The sequence below is a fragment of the Mus pahari genome, chromosome 1 (genome assembly GCF_900095145.1).
Source record: "Mus pahari chromosome 1, PAHARI_EIJ_v1.1, whole genome shotgun sequence".
Lineage (NCBI taxonomy): Eukaryota > Metazoa > Chordata > Mammalia > Rodentia > Muridae > Mus > Mus pahari.
The window spans coordinates 146,409,790-146,424,248 of record NC_034590.1 but is presented as its reverse complement, the minus strand read 5'-3'; the positions used below and the strand labels follow the sequence as shown (position 1 = coordinate 146,424,248).

General features: G+C 38.3%; 1 protein-coding gene across 1 annotated transcript in view; it reads right to left on the bottom strand.

Annotated features, from left to right (window-relative positions):
- Positions 1-643: 643 nt before the first annotated feature.
- The window catches only part of Kif20b (kinesin family member 20B), a 51,663-nt gene continuing 37,847 nt past the window's right edge, over positions 644-14,459 (bottom strand). The window contains exons 24-29 of the mRNA XM_029536420.1: positions 11,293-11,469; positions 9,312-9,422; positions 7,009-7,206; positions 4,043-4,193; positions 2,400-2,542; positions 644-721 (exon numbers count right to left, since the gene is read on the bottom strand). Of these exons, the coding sequence (XP_029392280.1) occupies positions 644-721; positions 2,400-2,542; positions 4,043-4,193; positions 7,009-7,206; positions 9,312-9,422; positions 11,293-11,469 (858 nt within the window). The remainder of the gene's footprint in view (positions 722-2,399; positions 2,543-4,042; positions 4,194-7,008; positions 7,207-9,311; positions 9,423-11,292; positions 11,470-14,459) is intronic.

Below are 14,459 nucleotides of genomic sequence, written 5' to 3'. Positions count from 1 at the left end.
AGCCTGCAAGGCTGTTGTCTGCCCTACCTCACAACCCTGACAGATGAAGCCCTGCTCCTATGAGATCAAGCAGGAGAACTATTCTACCACTCAGAGTGACCTATCCCTGTACAAGGATTTCACAAGGCCCAGAGCCGGCCTTGCTGCCCTGAGAGTCCTAGGACATGGCACTGCTCTTTCCTCAATGCCTCACTGATAACTGGACATGATGAGGGTACCTGCAACTGAGAGTAAGGAGTGGACTTCTCACCCCACAGATTAACAAGACACAAATGTCCAACTAAAGAGTCTGCTTTAGACCAATGTGTATATGTATATTCCAGAGCCATCAATGTGACTACCTGAATTCAATCTCCAGAACCCACGTGGCAGAAGGAGAGAATTGACTTCTATCTAGATTCCTACCAGTTCCCCTCTGACCTCTACATGTGTGCTGTGGCAAACACATACACAATAAAGAAAAATGTTAAGAGCCTTATAAAGTACACTGGTACATTATTGATATATTTATTGAATTAAAATTATATACAAGATACCAATCTATACAGAGGTATTTAATACATCATAAAATATACATATATATAAGTAAATTTTAGAACTTACAATTTACAATGACCATGAATATCAACTTTACACTGAAACTTTATTTGGCTGTTCGTGTTCGAAGCCGTCGTTTGAGAATCTGATGATCAGTTTCTTTTACTTTCTGTTCCATTAAAATCTGAAATTAACAATTTCAGTTTTTTCAAATATAGGTAAAAATAATTTACTTATGAGTGATATACTATGTGCTTAATCACTGACTATAATAAATATATTAGATTTCATTTTTTTCTAAACAAATACATGTAAAAGAAAACAGATTTTGTAAAAGATTCATTCAACATTCCCTAATTCAAGAATTAAAAAACCTATATAGTCTGTACTGAATCCAAGGCAGATCTAAGTTTGAAATATTTACTAAAATATTTGGACACCTCAAACCAGTTTTAAGTCATCAGTTGTCACAGCAACAGGAGTCCAATGTTAAATGGAAAGCATACTATACTCTAATATAGCAAAACCACTCTGTAGACTTAGGAATCTTCCTTCAATTAAGAGGGGAAACTGCACTCCTCAGACAGGAAATGTGACGAGTTGAACAGTACATGAAATAGCAAGTGGTAACTGCACTAAATCCTTTCTAGGTACCTTCTGATGCCAGCCTTAGGTTTGATAACTATTATTGCAAATCAATACTCTTAGGGTGGTTTTGGTCACTTCCTATTGAAATCTCTTAATTATTTTTCTACTTTCACTTTTACCCACTAAGCAAATGAAAACTTTTCTCTCATGGGGACAATGAATCAGAGTGACAACACCTCCTTTTCTTAAAAAAGGCCTACAGAAAGCTAGGCATTCGGTCACACACCTATGATCCTAGCATCAGGGAAGCTGAGGCAGAAGGAACCTTACAAGTTTGAGGTCATCCTGGACTACATAGTGAGACCCTATCTCAAAAACACAAACAGGATGAAAGAGCTGGCCTAGTAGTTGAAAACACAGCTGCTCTTGCAGAAAACTTGGATTCAGTTTCTAATACCCACATGGCAGCCCAATACCCTCCATAACTCCAGTTGTAGGGGTTTCAACATTCCCTTCTGGCCTTGAAAGGTTCTGCACACATGGTGCACATTCATACATGCATACACATAAAAAAATAAAAATAAAACAAGAAAAAAACAAAATCATGGAAGGCTTAAAGAAGGAGAGAAAATGGTGAAATAGCAATTTTGTGTTTCTAACAGGTACATGAACCCAGACTTACACAACTCTTGTAATAATGATAGCACAAGGAAGAATAGATTTTAAAAGTAAGTAAATTATTAGTTGTTATCTATTGATGGAAATATTACTCTGGTAAAATTTCAAATGTCACTTCATGATGCATGTTTGTGTGTGTGTGTGTGTGTGTGTGTGTGTGTGTGTGTGTGTATGTATGCATGTTTGTATGTATATATACTATACATTATTATATTTATATTTAAGTACTATAAGGCTAATATACCTGAGACCAAAAGTATAACACCCATCTTCAGAAAGCTAAAGAAAAGAGTTTAAGACCACAGGAGCTGGAGAGATGGCTCAGAGGTTAGAAGCACGAGTGGCTGTTTCACAAGAGCATCCACATGGAAGCTCACAAATGTCTGTAATGCCAGTTTCACAAGATCCAACACTCTTATGACCTCCACAGGCACCAGGCATGTATATGGTATGTATATATACAGTATCCCATATTAAAAATAAAATGATTTTTAAAAACAAATTAAAAAAAATCATAAAATTCAAACTGTTACAAATACTTTGGAATTAAAAAGAAAATGTATAGTTTTACACTGTTGAAAAATAAAATAGCTTACCACTTGGCCAGATATGTTGATGGGAGATGAAATTTCATTTCTGTATAATTTCCGTTTGGTTTTTTTTGGCTGGGATACATTTTCTTTACTTACTTCTACTGTTGATAACTTTGGAGAACTCATTGTTTCAATGATCTTTTTTGCTATAAACAAACATGTTAGTTCTTGTGTTAATTTTCTAACTGCAAAGGTTTGAAATTCTTAATGACAAATACATAGAAATCAAGAAGAAAAACAGTGCACTATACAAATGGTGACAAGAAATGACTAGATAATTGATAAATACATCCACTAACATTCAACAGGGAGAGGGGAGAAAAGCAACACAGTATCACTGAGACTCTAGCACCTTCAATGACTTAGGTCTGCCTCTAAGTCATTGTGTGTAAATTAAAAGTAACATACTAAAGTCAGGCATCACACACACACACACACACATACACACACACACACACACTCCCGAAACCTGGGAGGATAAGGCAGGAAGAGTTTGAGTTTCAGGCTAGCCTGTGCTATATAGGAAGACCTTATCTCAAAAACTCAAAACACTAAATAAACCAAATAAAATAAATGAATAAAGAAGTAACATGGTGGATCTGCTTTGATAGCCATATTTCAAGATGACCACAATGACAATATAACCAAGAACTCTTTATGTGCATACACACCCACCCCACACCCAATTCATAGTAGACAGATTTTAGGAAACAGACTAGAAATTTTTAAATTTTCTGAGGCATTAAAGGCACAGAATCAAGAAAGTGTGGCAACCTCATTAGTCTTCACAAAGTACTTTCTGTCTCGTTTCAACTGTGACTCTCGTCTTTCCTTCCCTATCTTCCCCACTTTTGGTCTCCAATTTATCTTATTGCTCTCACACAGATAATCCCACCAAACCTCTCTACACACTCTTCCTACCTGGAATTTCATGTACACTTTATACTGTTTAAATATTCTATATTCTTCAGTATTAAAACTATTCCCTGTAATGAATATGCACATATGTATTATGTATGTGTGTGTACATATATGTATATATGTGTATATATATATTTTACATATTCAAAAAAGGCATGTTATATATAACATGTCACCGTTCCTCCATGGTCTCTGCATGAGTGCCACACTCCAATAATGGACTATGATGTGAAACTCTGAGCCAATATACTGTTTGTATGTAAGACAAAACCTAAACCACCACATGGACACACAATACTAACAGGCATTATTTCCAAAGGGTGGAAGGATGCAGCCCTACATTTCTATACCCATATTCCATTCCCTTCCTAAAAAAGCTTTCCCAAAGTTCCCTCATCATTCTGACTGGCCTTGTCTCTCCTCCAATACTGCCCAACCATTTTATTTTACTTCTGCTATATATTATAATATATAATAAATATATTATGGTACATCTGCCCTACCTAGACTAGTTACTTAAATGTTAGCCTTTCTACTCCAATAAATAGTGAACATGTAGGAACATCCATCATTTTTTTAATCCAATTCTTCCCATAGTATCCAGAATAAGATAATGCCTGTCTGCTTTAAGCATTAGACTTACTACACTGTTGAGTGTATGTACAACTAGACATTAGAAAGCACTCTGCACATATTAAATAAGGTCATTTAACTATTCCACAAACCTTTTGATTGAAGAATTGTTGGAGAATGCTGCAAGAAGTCTCCAAATTTCTGTAGTGTTCCCTCTCTTTTTTTAGAGGCTACGTTTGCATTAACTGTAGATGCTTGACTCCGTAAAGAGTAAGTTTTCTTAGATGTTGGACATAAGGAAGCCTAAAAGCAAACACTTTGTCACTGATAATGAAAATGGTTACATGGAAACAGTAGTGGCCATTGTTAATTGAAGGAATTTGTATTAAGTCCGTATATTAAGATCGAGGGTCTAAACGATGGCAGAACGAGTCTGACAACTCACGTGAGCAAAGTGAACCCATGAAGAAGTGACTGCTAGTGAGCAAATGCTGACGGTTACGTCCCAGTGTGAACTACATGTGTAAAACTGAGCTGTAACTGGACACAACTGTAAGTGGACATAAGAAAACTACTACTCAAAATTTGAAATTTTAAATCTAAGCTCCTGCCTTATCATGTAAACTACAGAAATGGTCAACTGGAAGGAGGGCAAACCTTTTGTTCCTTTTTGACAGGGGAATTTCTATGCTCTGAAACAGGAAACTTCAAATTACTTCTGGGTGTTGAATTCTTGTTTTCACATTTCACCAAGTGCTACAAGTAATGAATGTAGTAACAGTACTGGTTACTTTCTTGATAATAATTTCTTTAGATTCAAGAAGAATGTCCGTAAATACTACTTTACTAATCAGGATAGGGTCAGCTACTGTTTAAAAATCAGTAGCAATGCTGGAAGCTATTAGGTCGTTTTTGCTACTAGAGAGAAAGATCATATTATTGGCAACCAGTGGGTAAAAGCCCAAAATAAAAATCACAAAGCCTTATAAAAAAAGAAGCCTCTAGCATAGAGCCATGAGCTGCGCTGAGGCTAAGAAACCATGGGCCAAACTGTGAGCTTAGAAATGAGGTGGAGAACCTCCAAGGGTATTTCATCTGAACTGTATGTGCAGCTCTACATAATCACTTCCCATCTCCAAAAACATACATGCCTTAGATTTCTCACTGAAATCTGGTAGGATCAAAAGAAAAATGAAACTTCACAAAGGCAAAATAGGGAAATAAGATGATCCCAGGGCTAGAGAGATGGTTCATCTCAGCAATTAAGAACAATGGCTTTGACTGTTCTATGGCTGAGTGTTGGCACTCAACTTTAATTCCTGCACTTAGAAAGCAGAGCCAGGCAGATCTCTGTGAATTCAAGGCCAGCCTGGTCTCCATAATTAGTTCTAGCACCCAAGCCTATGTAAAGAGACCTTGTCTCAAGAAACAGCAAAAATAACATGAGCTACTTTTTCAAAGGACCAAGGTTCAATTCCCCGCACCCACACGATAGGTAATAACTATCTGTAATTCCAGCTCCAGGGGACCTAACATCCTCCTCTGGCTTCCATATGGTACACAAACAAACACAGGCAAAATACCCATCCACTTAAAGTGCAAACAAACAGGTCTTTCTTAAAAGAAAAAAAAAAAGAGAGAGAGAGAGAGAGAGAGAGAGAGAGAGAGAGAGAGAGAGAGAGAGAGAGAGAGAGAGAGAGAGAGAAATGTACATGGGATGAAGCATTTCAGAGCAGGAGTATTCAGTGAATTGAACTGCCACACTTTAGCTGTAGTCAGAAGAATACAAGTGTACACGAGGTGAGGAGAGTGCAAGCTGGGCAGTAGAGGAGCGAGCGCCACTGAACATCAGAACCCAGGGTACAAAGCAGAAGGCACAAGGTCATAAGCAGACTACATGAAGGGCTTACAGTCATTATGGGAAACAAATAAGGAAAGACAGCAAGGCTAGACCATCACATTTGGATTGCTCAATAAAGAGCTCTTGAGAGTAGTTAATGAAATAGAATGTAGTACTGTCAAACAGATTTTCACAGTGGCCCAAGAGCTGATTTATTACAACAGTGAAGATGTAATGAAATCAGATAACATTTTCACATTTCAGCATCATAAAACTACAACATCAGAAAATCTTTTCTGAGATACAGATGAAAACATCTGATACAAATGAAACAGGGGGGGGGAATTGCATTTTAACTTTTTCTTCTTAATAGTAGAAGGAAAAGATGTGCCAATGAAACGTCAATATAGTATAGATGATAAAATTTAAATATTTTAATCGTATTTAAAATGTGCTTACCATTGGGGGGAAAAAATGTTAAAAATCTAAATACTCAAGGCACTCTATGTATCACAGGGAAGCTATGCTCAACAATGTCCGCTCAGGAATGGATTACCTAACAGCCAGCCAGGAGTATGATAACTATTATTTTTGTTCTTTCACCAGCTTTAAAAATACTCTTTAAAGAAGTAAAAGAAAATTGGGGAAAGGTTTTTTTTTTTTCCAGACATGTTAAGCTTAAAACAAGTAACTTTAAAAGTAAATATAATCATTTACTATATACCTCCCACAGAAAGAGAGAAAAAGAAGTATTTTTAAAAACACTAATCCACTGCTTCAGAGAACCAAGGATCAGAGGGTTTATGTGACTCTCCACATTAATGTGGCTAAGATGCAGTGCAAAGTCCAGCAGCCCTACCATCAGGAGGCTGCACTAACAAGTTGTAAAAGCTTTTACCCACCACTACGTGAAGGTCTGAATCCTAATACTGGCTGATGGAAAAGAATTTATTTTCCAAACTTCCCATGACCATAAAGATTTAAGATTTTAGTTAAATGACAAAAACATTGATCAAGCAAGCTTGTCCATTCAGTCATTTCTGTATCAGATATTTTCCATCCCAGTGGAGGTGATGTAACTAGTTTGGAATACACTAGTGTACTGAAATAGGAGTCGGGTAAGATCCAGCATCATGTGACCTACTACAGATGAAATATGTAAGGGAATAAACAAATAAGCACAGCTTTCTGAGGACCTCGAAGCTCCCGTATCTAGAGTGAGCTCTCATGAACAGATCTGGGCCACAGACATAACTAACTACCCAGATGACTACTGACCTCTTCCACTTCACCACTCTTCCTCTTCCGCGCCTTGGGGATCTTAATTGTGACTGGTGTGGCACAACCAGGGTGCTTCACTGCCATTTTGTTTGGCTGCAAAGGTGTAAACTGAATCTCCAATTCAGGTTTTGGAAATCGAGTAGTTTGTACATTTTCTGTTGACACTTCACAAGAGTCAAGAACCACAGATCCATCCTACAACAATATGAAAATGGGAGAAGGCACCATTTACTTTTGTAACATGGATCTATAAATCACACAGAATCAATTTTCTCAAATGCTATTCAAGACTAACTTGAGAAAGATAAATGACTATGTTGGGCACCAGAACCGACAGAAGACTGACATATCTACACTCTCCAGGTTACACATGGTATATTAAAATAGGGGGAAATAGGGTCAGGGTTCACTTCCTAATATCAAATAAGTTGGAGGCAATTTAAGAGACTGGCATTACATAAATTATCAAGAACCTAAGAGAGATATAGGTAAAAGTTCACTGGACATCACCACAAAACCCACAAAACGTCAAAGATATCAAGACAGAAACATCCAAGGAAAAATTTGGTAGTTTGAGCACGCATACCAATTATAATAGATGTAAATCCGGCAACAAATTCTTTGTGACTTTTTTCATTTAGGAAAGGAGTCTTTCATTCTCCTTCCTTTCGATGATTTCTGTAGCCACTGGAGGTTACAGGAGACCATGGTTCTAAAGAGCACAATTACAGGAGTACCACCACTTCCATCCAGCCCACTGGACTCTCTGGGATGCTTTCAGGACACTTCACCCATTGAAATGTGTGTCTTAGTCAGGGTTTCTATTCCTCCACAAACATCATGACCAAGAAGTAAGTTGGGGAGGAAAGGGTTTATTCAACTTACACTTCCACATTGCTGTTCATCACCGAAAGAAGTCAGGACTGAAACTCAAGCAGGTCAGGAAGCAGGAGCTGATGCAGAGGCCATGGAGGGATGTTCTTTACTGGCTTGCCTCTCCTGGCTTGCTCAGCCTGCTTTCTTATAGAATCCAAGACTACCAGCCCAGAGATGGTCCCACCCACAAGGGGCCTCTCCCCCTTGATCACTAATTGAGAAAATGCCCCACAGCTGGATCTCATGGGGGCATTTCCCCAACTAAAGCTCCTTTCTCTGTGATAACTCCTCCAGCTGTGTCAAGTTGACACAAAGCTAGTCAGTACAATGTGCCAAACCTAATTCCTGCCACTAGTTTGTGCACTATGCAAAACGAGTCACTCGGTCTTTCAGCCTCGTTGATGGTGTCAATATCACAAGGACAATAAAAAGACACAGAAGAGAATGTCAAACTTGATTCTTCCAAAACTACAAAATAGACAGTAACTGCTGGAATTACTAATAGGAATCTGGAACCAAGAGATTTTTAGGACAAAGTACATACATTTATGGGGAAAGTAATGTTCCATCATATATGAGCAGCAAGAGAAGAGCAGGAGTGTTATCATGATATTGTGTTCTCTAATCTGGCCCACAGCATCCCAAGCTAGGTGGGGGGCTGGGGGTGGGTGTGGGAGGGGGGTCCCTTCTATCCTTCCAATAGTTAACACTACTCTATATTGGAGTAACTTTTCTCCAATATTCCTGACCATGCAAATGTTAATCACGTCTCATTTTTGTTTGTACCCTTAAGTATTTATCAAAATTCCCAATGCTGAGTAAGCTCAATATATTTTTTAAATAACTGAAATTATTTTAGGTAGTATAGAATGTTATTTATGTATTTCATAATCCAAACTGAGGAATTCTGCTTAAACGCAAAACCCTAAACCCAATGGAGTTCATTATAAGAGCTTGGTGATAGTTATTATAATGAATACAATTTCAATACAAAGTATAATAAAAACAAATATTGACCTTTATCTTTTATAGAATCTTTTTCTGACCATCAAGTTTATTTTTATGAACATTTTAAGGAGGAAGCAAAAGCACATAAGATGACCTGAGGTTCATCACCACAGGCTACAGAAGAACAGAACCAACTCCCAAGGTGTTCTTTGGCCTCCTCATGTGCCATGTGGCATGCATACTGCCTACATCCCCAAATAACACCAAGAAACTAAAACAGAAATAAGTAAGTAAATAAAAGACAATCTACATTCTCAAGAGCCTCTAATTTTCCTTCACATATATCAGCATATACATAGTTAATTATGTAGCAAGGTACCTACAATACTTGATTATATTATACTTATAATTATACTTGCAGATGATTCAGAGTAGGTAAAGAGAGCAAAGAACTGGTTGCATTGCTGAATACCAACCTCTGCTGTATTCCTAGAAATTTCAAAACTTGTTGACTGAGGTTCAGTTTCAACTCCACCAAGATCAACTGATCCATTATATTCAGGCTTGAGATTCATGGTTTGGTTTTCCTAAAAGAAGGAAGCATTAAATAAGAAAATCATTTTTAATTTAAAAAAACAATACCATATAGAATTTTAAAAATGAAGCTGGGCACAGACTGATTATCAGAGTACAGTCACCCATAAAGCACTTTTCATTCCCTCAGCATTCTCATCTTTAGACTCAGGAATGGCTGGCCAACTTACCACCAGCCTCTTCTCAGTCGGAGACATATCTGAAAGATTGAACCCACTTGCTTCTGTTATAACTGTCTAGTTAAATTTAGAGATCACTTTTCACTGGGTATGGTGGTGAATGGTTGTAATCAGCATTCAGGAGAATGCAACAGGAGAATCATGAGTTCAAGGTCACAGTAAGATCCTGCCTTTAAAAGCAAAAGGCAAAAACAGGACAGGTGCCTCAGCAGGTAGAATCTCCAATCTGTGGAACCCATAGTGGAAAGAAAGAACTGAGTCCTAAATGTTATCTTCTGACCTATGCAGTTGAGAATGGCCGTGTCTGCACGCCTTCTATTCTGTTCTATTTTCTTAACAAATGTTAAGCTTTAGCTGGAACTTTGAATCGCAATTTTGGTAAAATAATTTTTGAAAAACTAGAGGTGGGTTAGCAGGATGGCTTAGCAAGCGAAGGCACAGGCCACCAAGCAAGCCATGTCAGACTGGAACTGAGTTGGATCCTATAACCTACACTGTAGGACAAAAGCCAATTCCCTATGTTTCTGCTCTGACTTCCAGAAACATGCTGTGATCGATGTGTGCACACACATACACACATACAAAATATATGTAAACAAATAAAAATAAAGTAACGAACCTAGAGGGTGCTTAGTAAAGCAACCACAACATTAAGAATAGAAAAAAAGAAAACAGTAACTAAATCTTTTCTTACAAACCAGTCTTCATGCCATTTTCCTTAAAGATGGAGCCTATTCCAAAACATTACTTATGTGACTCATAAAGAAATACAATGTTTTAACTTAATAAACTCCAATATTTATCATAGCACAGCCATCCAACTGTGCCCATGTCATCTCCCTAATTTTGGTAAGTAACAGAGATTCTACTTTGCACTCATATGGAGAGAGAGCAACTCGCAAGCACTGTGTTAGAACTGAATGATGCTAAGAAGACAGTGTTCCCTATTTTATTGATGGAGACAGTCTCACTATGCAGCCCTGCCAGGCCTGGAGCCTGCTACGTAGACCAGGTTAGCCTTAAACACACAGATCTATTTCCATCTGTCTCCCAAGCTTCAAATATGCCCCGATGGCTTATAAGGATGAGCTATCTATAAAAGACAAGCTCCCTGATTAGGGTTTCCAACTCCAACTAAAAAAGTAACTGCTTTGCCAACTCCTGATGCCTCTCCATCACTATACTTACTTTAAAAGTACTTTTTTTATCACTAAAATGAAGGGGGGGCTAGTATGGGTGCACTGGTGGTGATGCCTTTATTCCTAGCAGAGGCAGTTATATCTCAAGTTCCAGGGCAAATAGAGCTACACTGAGACCGACCACCTCAAATTTTTAAAATTAAATTTAATTAAGGGTGGGTCTAATTCTGTAAGACTCACCAAAACTTCATGCTGAACCACCTTTCTAAGATTTTTAAGATAAAGATAATCCTAAATTATAGACTTTTAATTATTTAATCTGGGAAGTATGAAAAGTATCAAGAGAAGTTGTTACGCTTTACACATTGACTAATCAATTATAATAATAAACTCTAAAAAAAAAAAAAATCAAAAACCATGAAAATATACAAAATGCTAAAGCGTTTGGTTCCTTTCTGATGTACTGAGTACATACAGCTGAGAAGTAATTTTGAGGACGCCTTATTTTCAACAAGAAGGTGCAGAAAGAGTAAGCGTCCACTCACTGTCCCGGTGCTCTCTGCTGCAGCCTTTCTTAGTTCCTGGATTTCTTCATCCTTATGCTTGCAGCTGGAGAGCAGAGCCTTCATCTGTGTCTCTACAGCTGTGACCAGCTGGTCACGCTCTTCTCTCCATTTCTGAAGCTCACTATTTTTCTCTGCCAGCTGTGCTGTCAGTGTTTCCTGGACAACAAGCACAAAAGATGAATACTCAAGTGTAATGACAGGTATGAAATGCCAAAATGGAACCCATTACCTTGTTTCCCAACCTAAAAAACTAACTGAAAAATCAAACATATATCTTTGTAATCTAAGAATGTATTGAGATTTTATTAAATATAACACATGAATAATATATATATTATGCATTCATGTGTGAATGAAATGCTTATAAAATACAAAACACCATTTCATTTTTTAAGTATATATGCCAGGAGCAGTGGTTCACATCTTTAATCCTAACGAACAGTAGTCAGAGGCAAGTCAATCTCTCAGTTCCAGGCTAGCCTGGTCTACACAAAGAGTTCTAGGCTTGCCAAACTAGTCAGTGAGAGCCTGACTCAAAATAAATAAATTTCTATAAATCATATTTTTATACCATCTACCAAAAAATTAGATTACTAAAATTTCTTTCAATAAATAATTATAATTATAGTATTTATAATATTATTTCCAATATTTGAATAAAAAATAAAACTACAGTAAAACAAATGTGACACACCTCATAGTAACTTAAAATAGAAAAATGAAGCAGAGTACTGGCTGCTTTTTCTGCATCTAAGGAGATGGTCGTGGAAAAAAAATTAAACAACTATCTCCCTAGATGCAGAAAAAGCATTTGACAAAATACAACACCCCTTCATGTTAAAGGTATTGGAGAGATCAGGAATTCAAGGCCCATACCTAAACATGATAAAAGCAATATACAGCAAACCAACAGCCAATATCAAATTAAATGGAGACATACTTGAAGCAATCTCACCAAAATCGGGGACAAGAAAAGGATTCCCACTCTCCCCATATCTATTCAATATAATGCTCAAAGTGTTAGCTAAAAGAATAAGACAACAAAAAGAGATCAAGGGGATAAAAATTGGTAAAGATATTTTTCACAACAGAAGAATGGATACAGAAAATGTGGTTCATATGCACAATGGAATACTACTCAGCTACAAGGAATGAGGACATGCCTAGTTTTGCAGGCAAGTAGATGGAACTAGAAAATATAAAATATCCTGAGTGAGGTAACTCAGACCTAAAAGGACATGCATGGTATGTACTCACTAATAAGTGGATAACAGTCAAAAAAAAGTACAGAACACCCAAGATACAGCCCACAGAACTCAAAAAGGTCTACAAGCTGAAGGGCCCAAGTGAGGACCCCTCAGTCCCACTTGGGTGGGAGAAGAAAGCAATCACAAGGGAGGAGGGAGGGGGATGGAGGAGGGGGGGGATATACAAAATGTGGTATAGGGCAGGGGCTAAAGGACTGAAACCCTGAGGGCCAGCAGAAAGAATAGAAACAGGCAACCTTGGGAGGTCCAAGGTTGGAGGAACCCTCCAGAATGTACTAGAGACCTGGGAGGTGAGAGAGTCTCAGGACTCAAAAGGAGGGGCCTTAGCTAAGATGTCCTACAGTGGGGAGAAGAAACTTGTAGAGTCTACCTCCAGTAGGAAGACAGGACATCAAGTAAGGGATAGGTTGCCATTCCAGTCAAAACTCTGACCTATAAATTGTTCCTGTCTGAAAGAACTGCAGGGATGGGAATGGAGAGAAGCCTGAGGGAAAGAAGGTCCAGTGACAGGCCCAAAGTGGGATCCAGTTCAAGGGGAGGTCCCAAGGCCTGACACTATTATTGACACTATACAGCGCTCACAAAAAGGGACCTATCATGACTGTCATCCCAAAGACCCAGATGAAAGAGTCAAATGCAGATATTTGTACCCAATCAATGGACAGAAATTGTTGACCCCTGTGGTTGAATTAAGGAAAAGCTGCAAGAAGCTGAGGAGGGCAACCCTTTAGAAGGACCAGCAGTCTCAATTAATCTGGACCACCGAGATCTCTCAAACACTGGACCACCAACCAGGCAGCATATACCAGCTGATAAGAGGCCCCCAACACATATACAGCAGAGGACTGCTTCGTGGGTTTAGCCTGAGAAGATGCATCTAACCCTCAAGAGACTGGAGGCTCCAGGAAGTTTAGAGGTCTGGTTGTGTGGGAGGTGAGGGGTGGAGGGTGAAGACATCCTCATGGAGACAGGGGTGTGAGAAGGAGATATGGGATGTGGAATGTGGAACAGTTGGAGGGTTGACCAGGAGGGAAATAAAATGTGGAGTTTAAGAGCGTGGGGTGGGGGTGGGGGTGGGGGGGAATTTAAAAAAAAAAAAAAAATAAAAATAGTGATAAAAAAAAGGAATTTAAAAAAAAAAAAAAAAAAGAGCACTGGCAGCTTTTCTAGAGAACTTGGGTACAATTTCTAGCACTCACAGAGCAGCTCATGACCATGTGTTATACTAGTTCCAGAGGATCCAACATACCCTCTGGCCTCTGAAGGTACCAGGCACTTTCACACTACACAATCATACATGTAGAATACACATACTCAGCTGGGTGTGGTGGCACACGCCCTTAATCCCAGCACTTGGGAGGCAGAGGCAGGCNGATTTCTGAGTTCGAGGCCAGCCTGGTCTACAAAGTGAGTTCCAGGACAGCCAGNGCTATACAGAGAAACCCTGTCTTGAAAAAACCAAAAAAAAAAAAAAAAAAAAAAAAAAAAAGAAGAAGAATACACATATCCATAAAAGAAAATTAATCCAAGGAAAACTGAACATTAAAAAAAATTCATTTGTGCCAGGTTCAAACAAGTATTAAGTATTGTGTTAGATTAAAGCACATAGAAAATCCAAATGTGGAAACTGCTAGCATCTCTGGGGAATAACATGGAAAGAGTTGGTGCAATTATCATTAAAAGGTGAGTCAGTCAACACTGACAATTTCTAGTTTCAGTTGCAGAGGAAAGTAGACATTTCTCCAGAACAAAAAGACCAGAGCCCACCACAAGGAAATGTAGGCAGAGGGCCAGAGCCACAGCTTAAAATATCCTCAGAAAACATTGCACTGTACTTTCTGTAACAGGCACTTGAGAGAAGAGAAAAGGGAGTCAAAA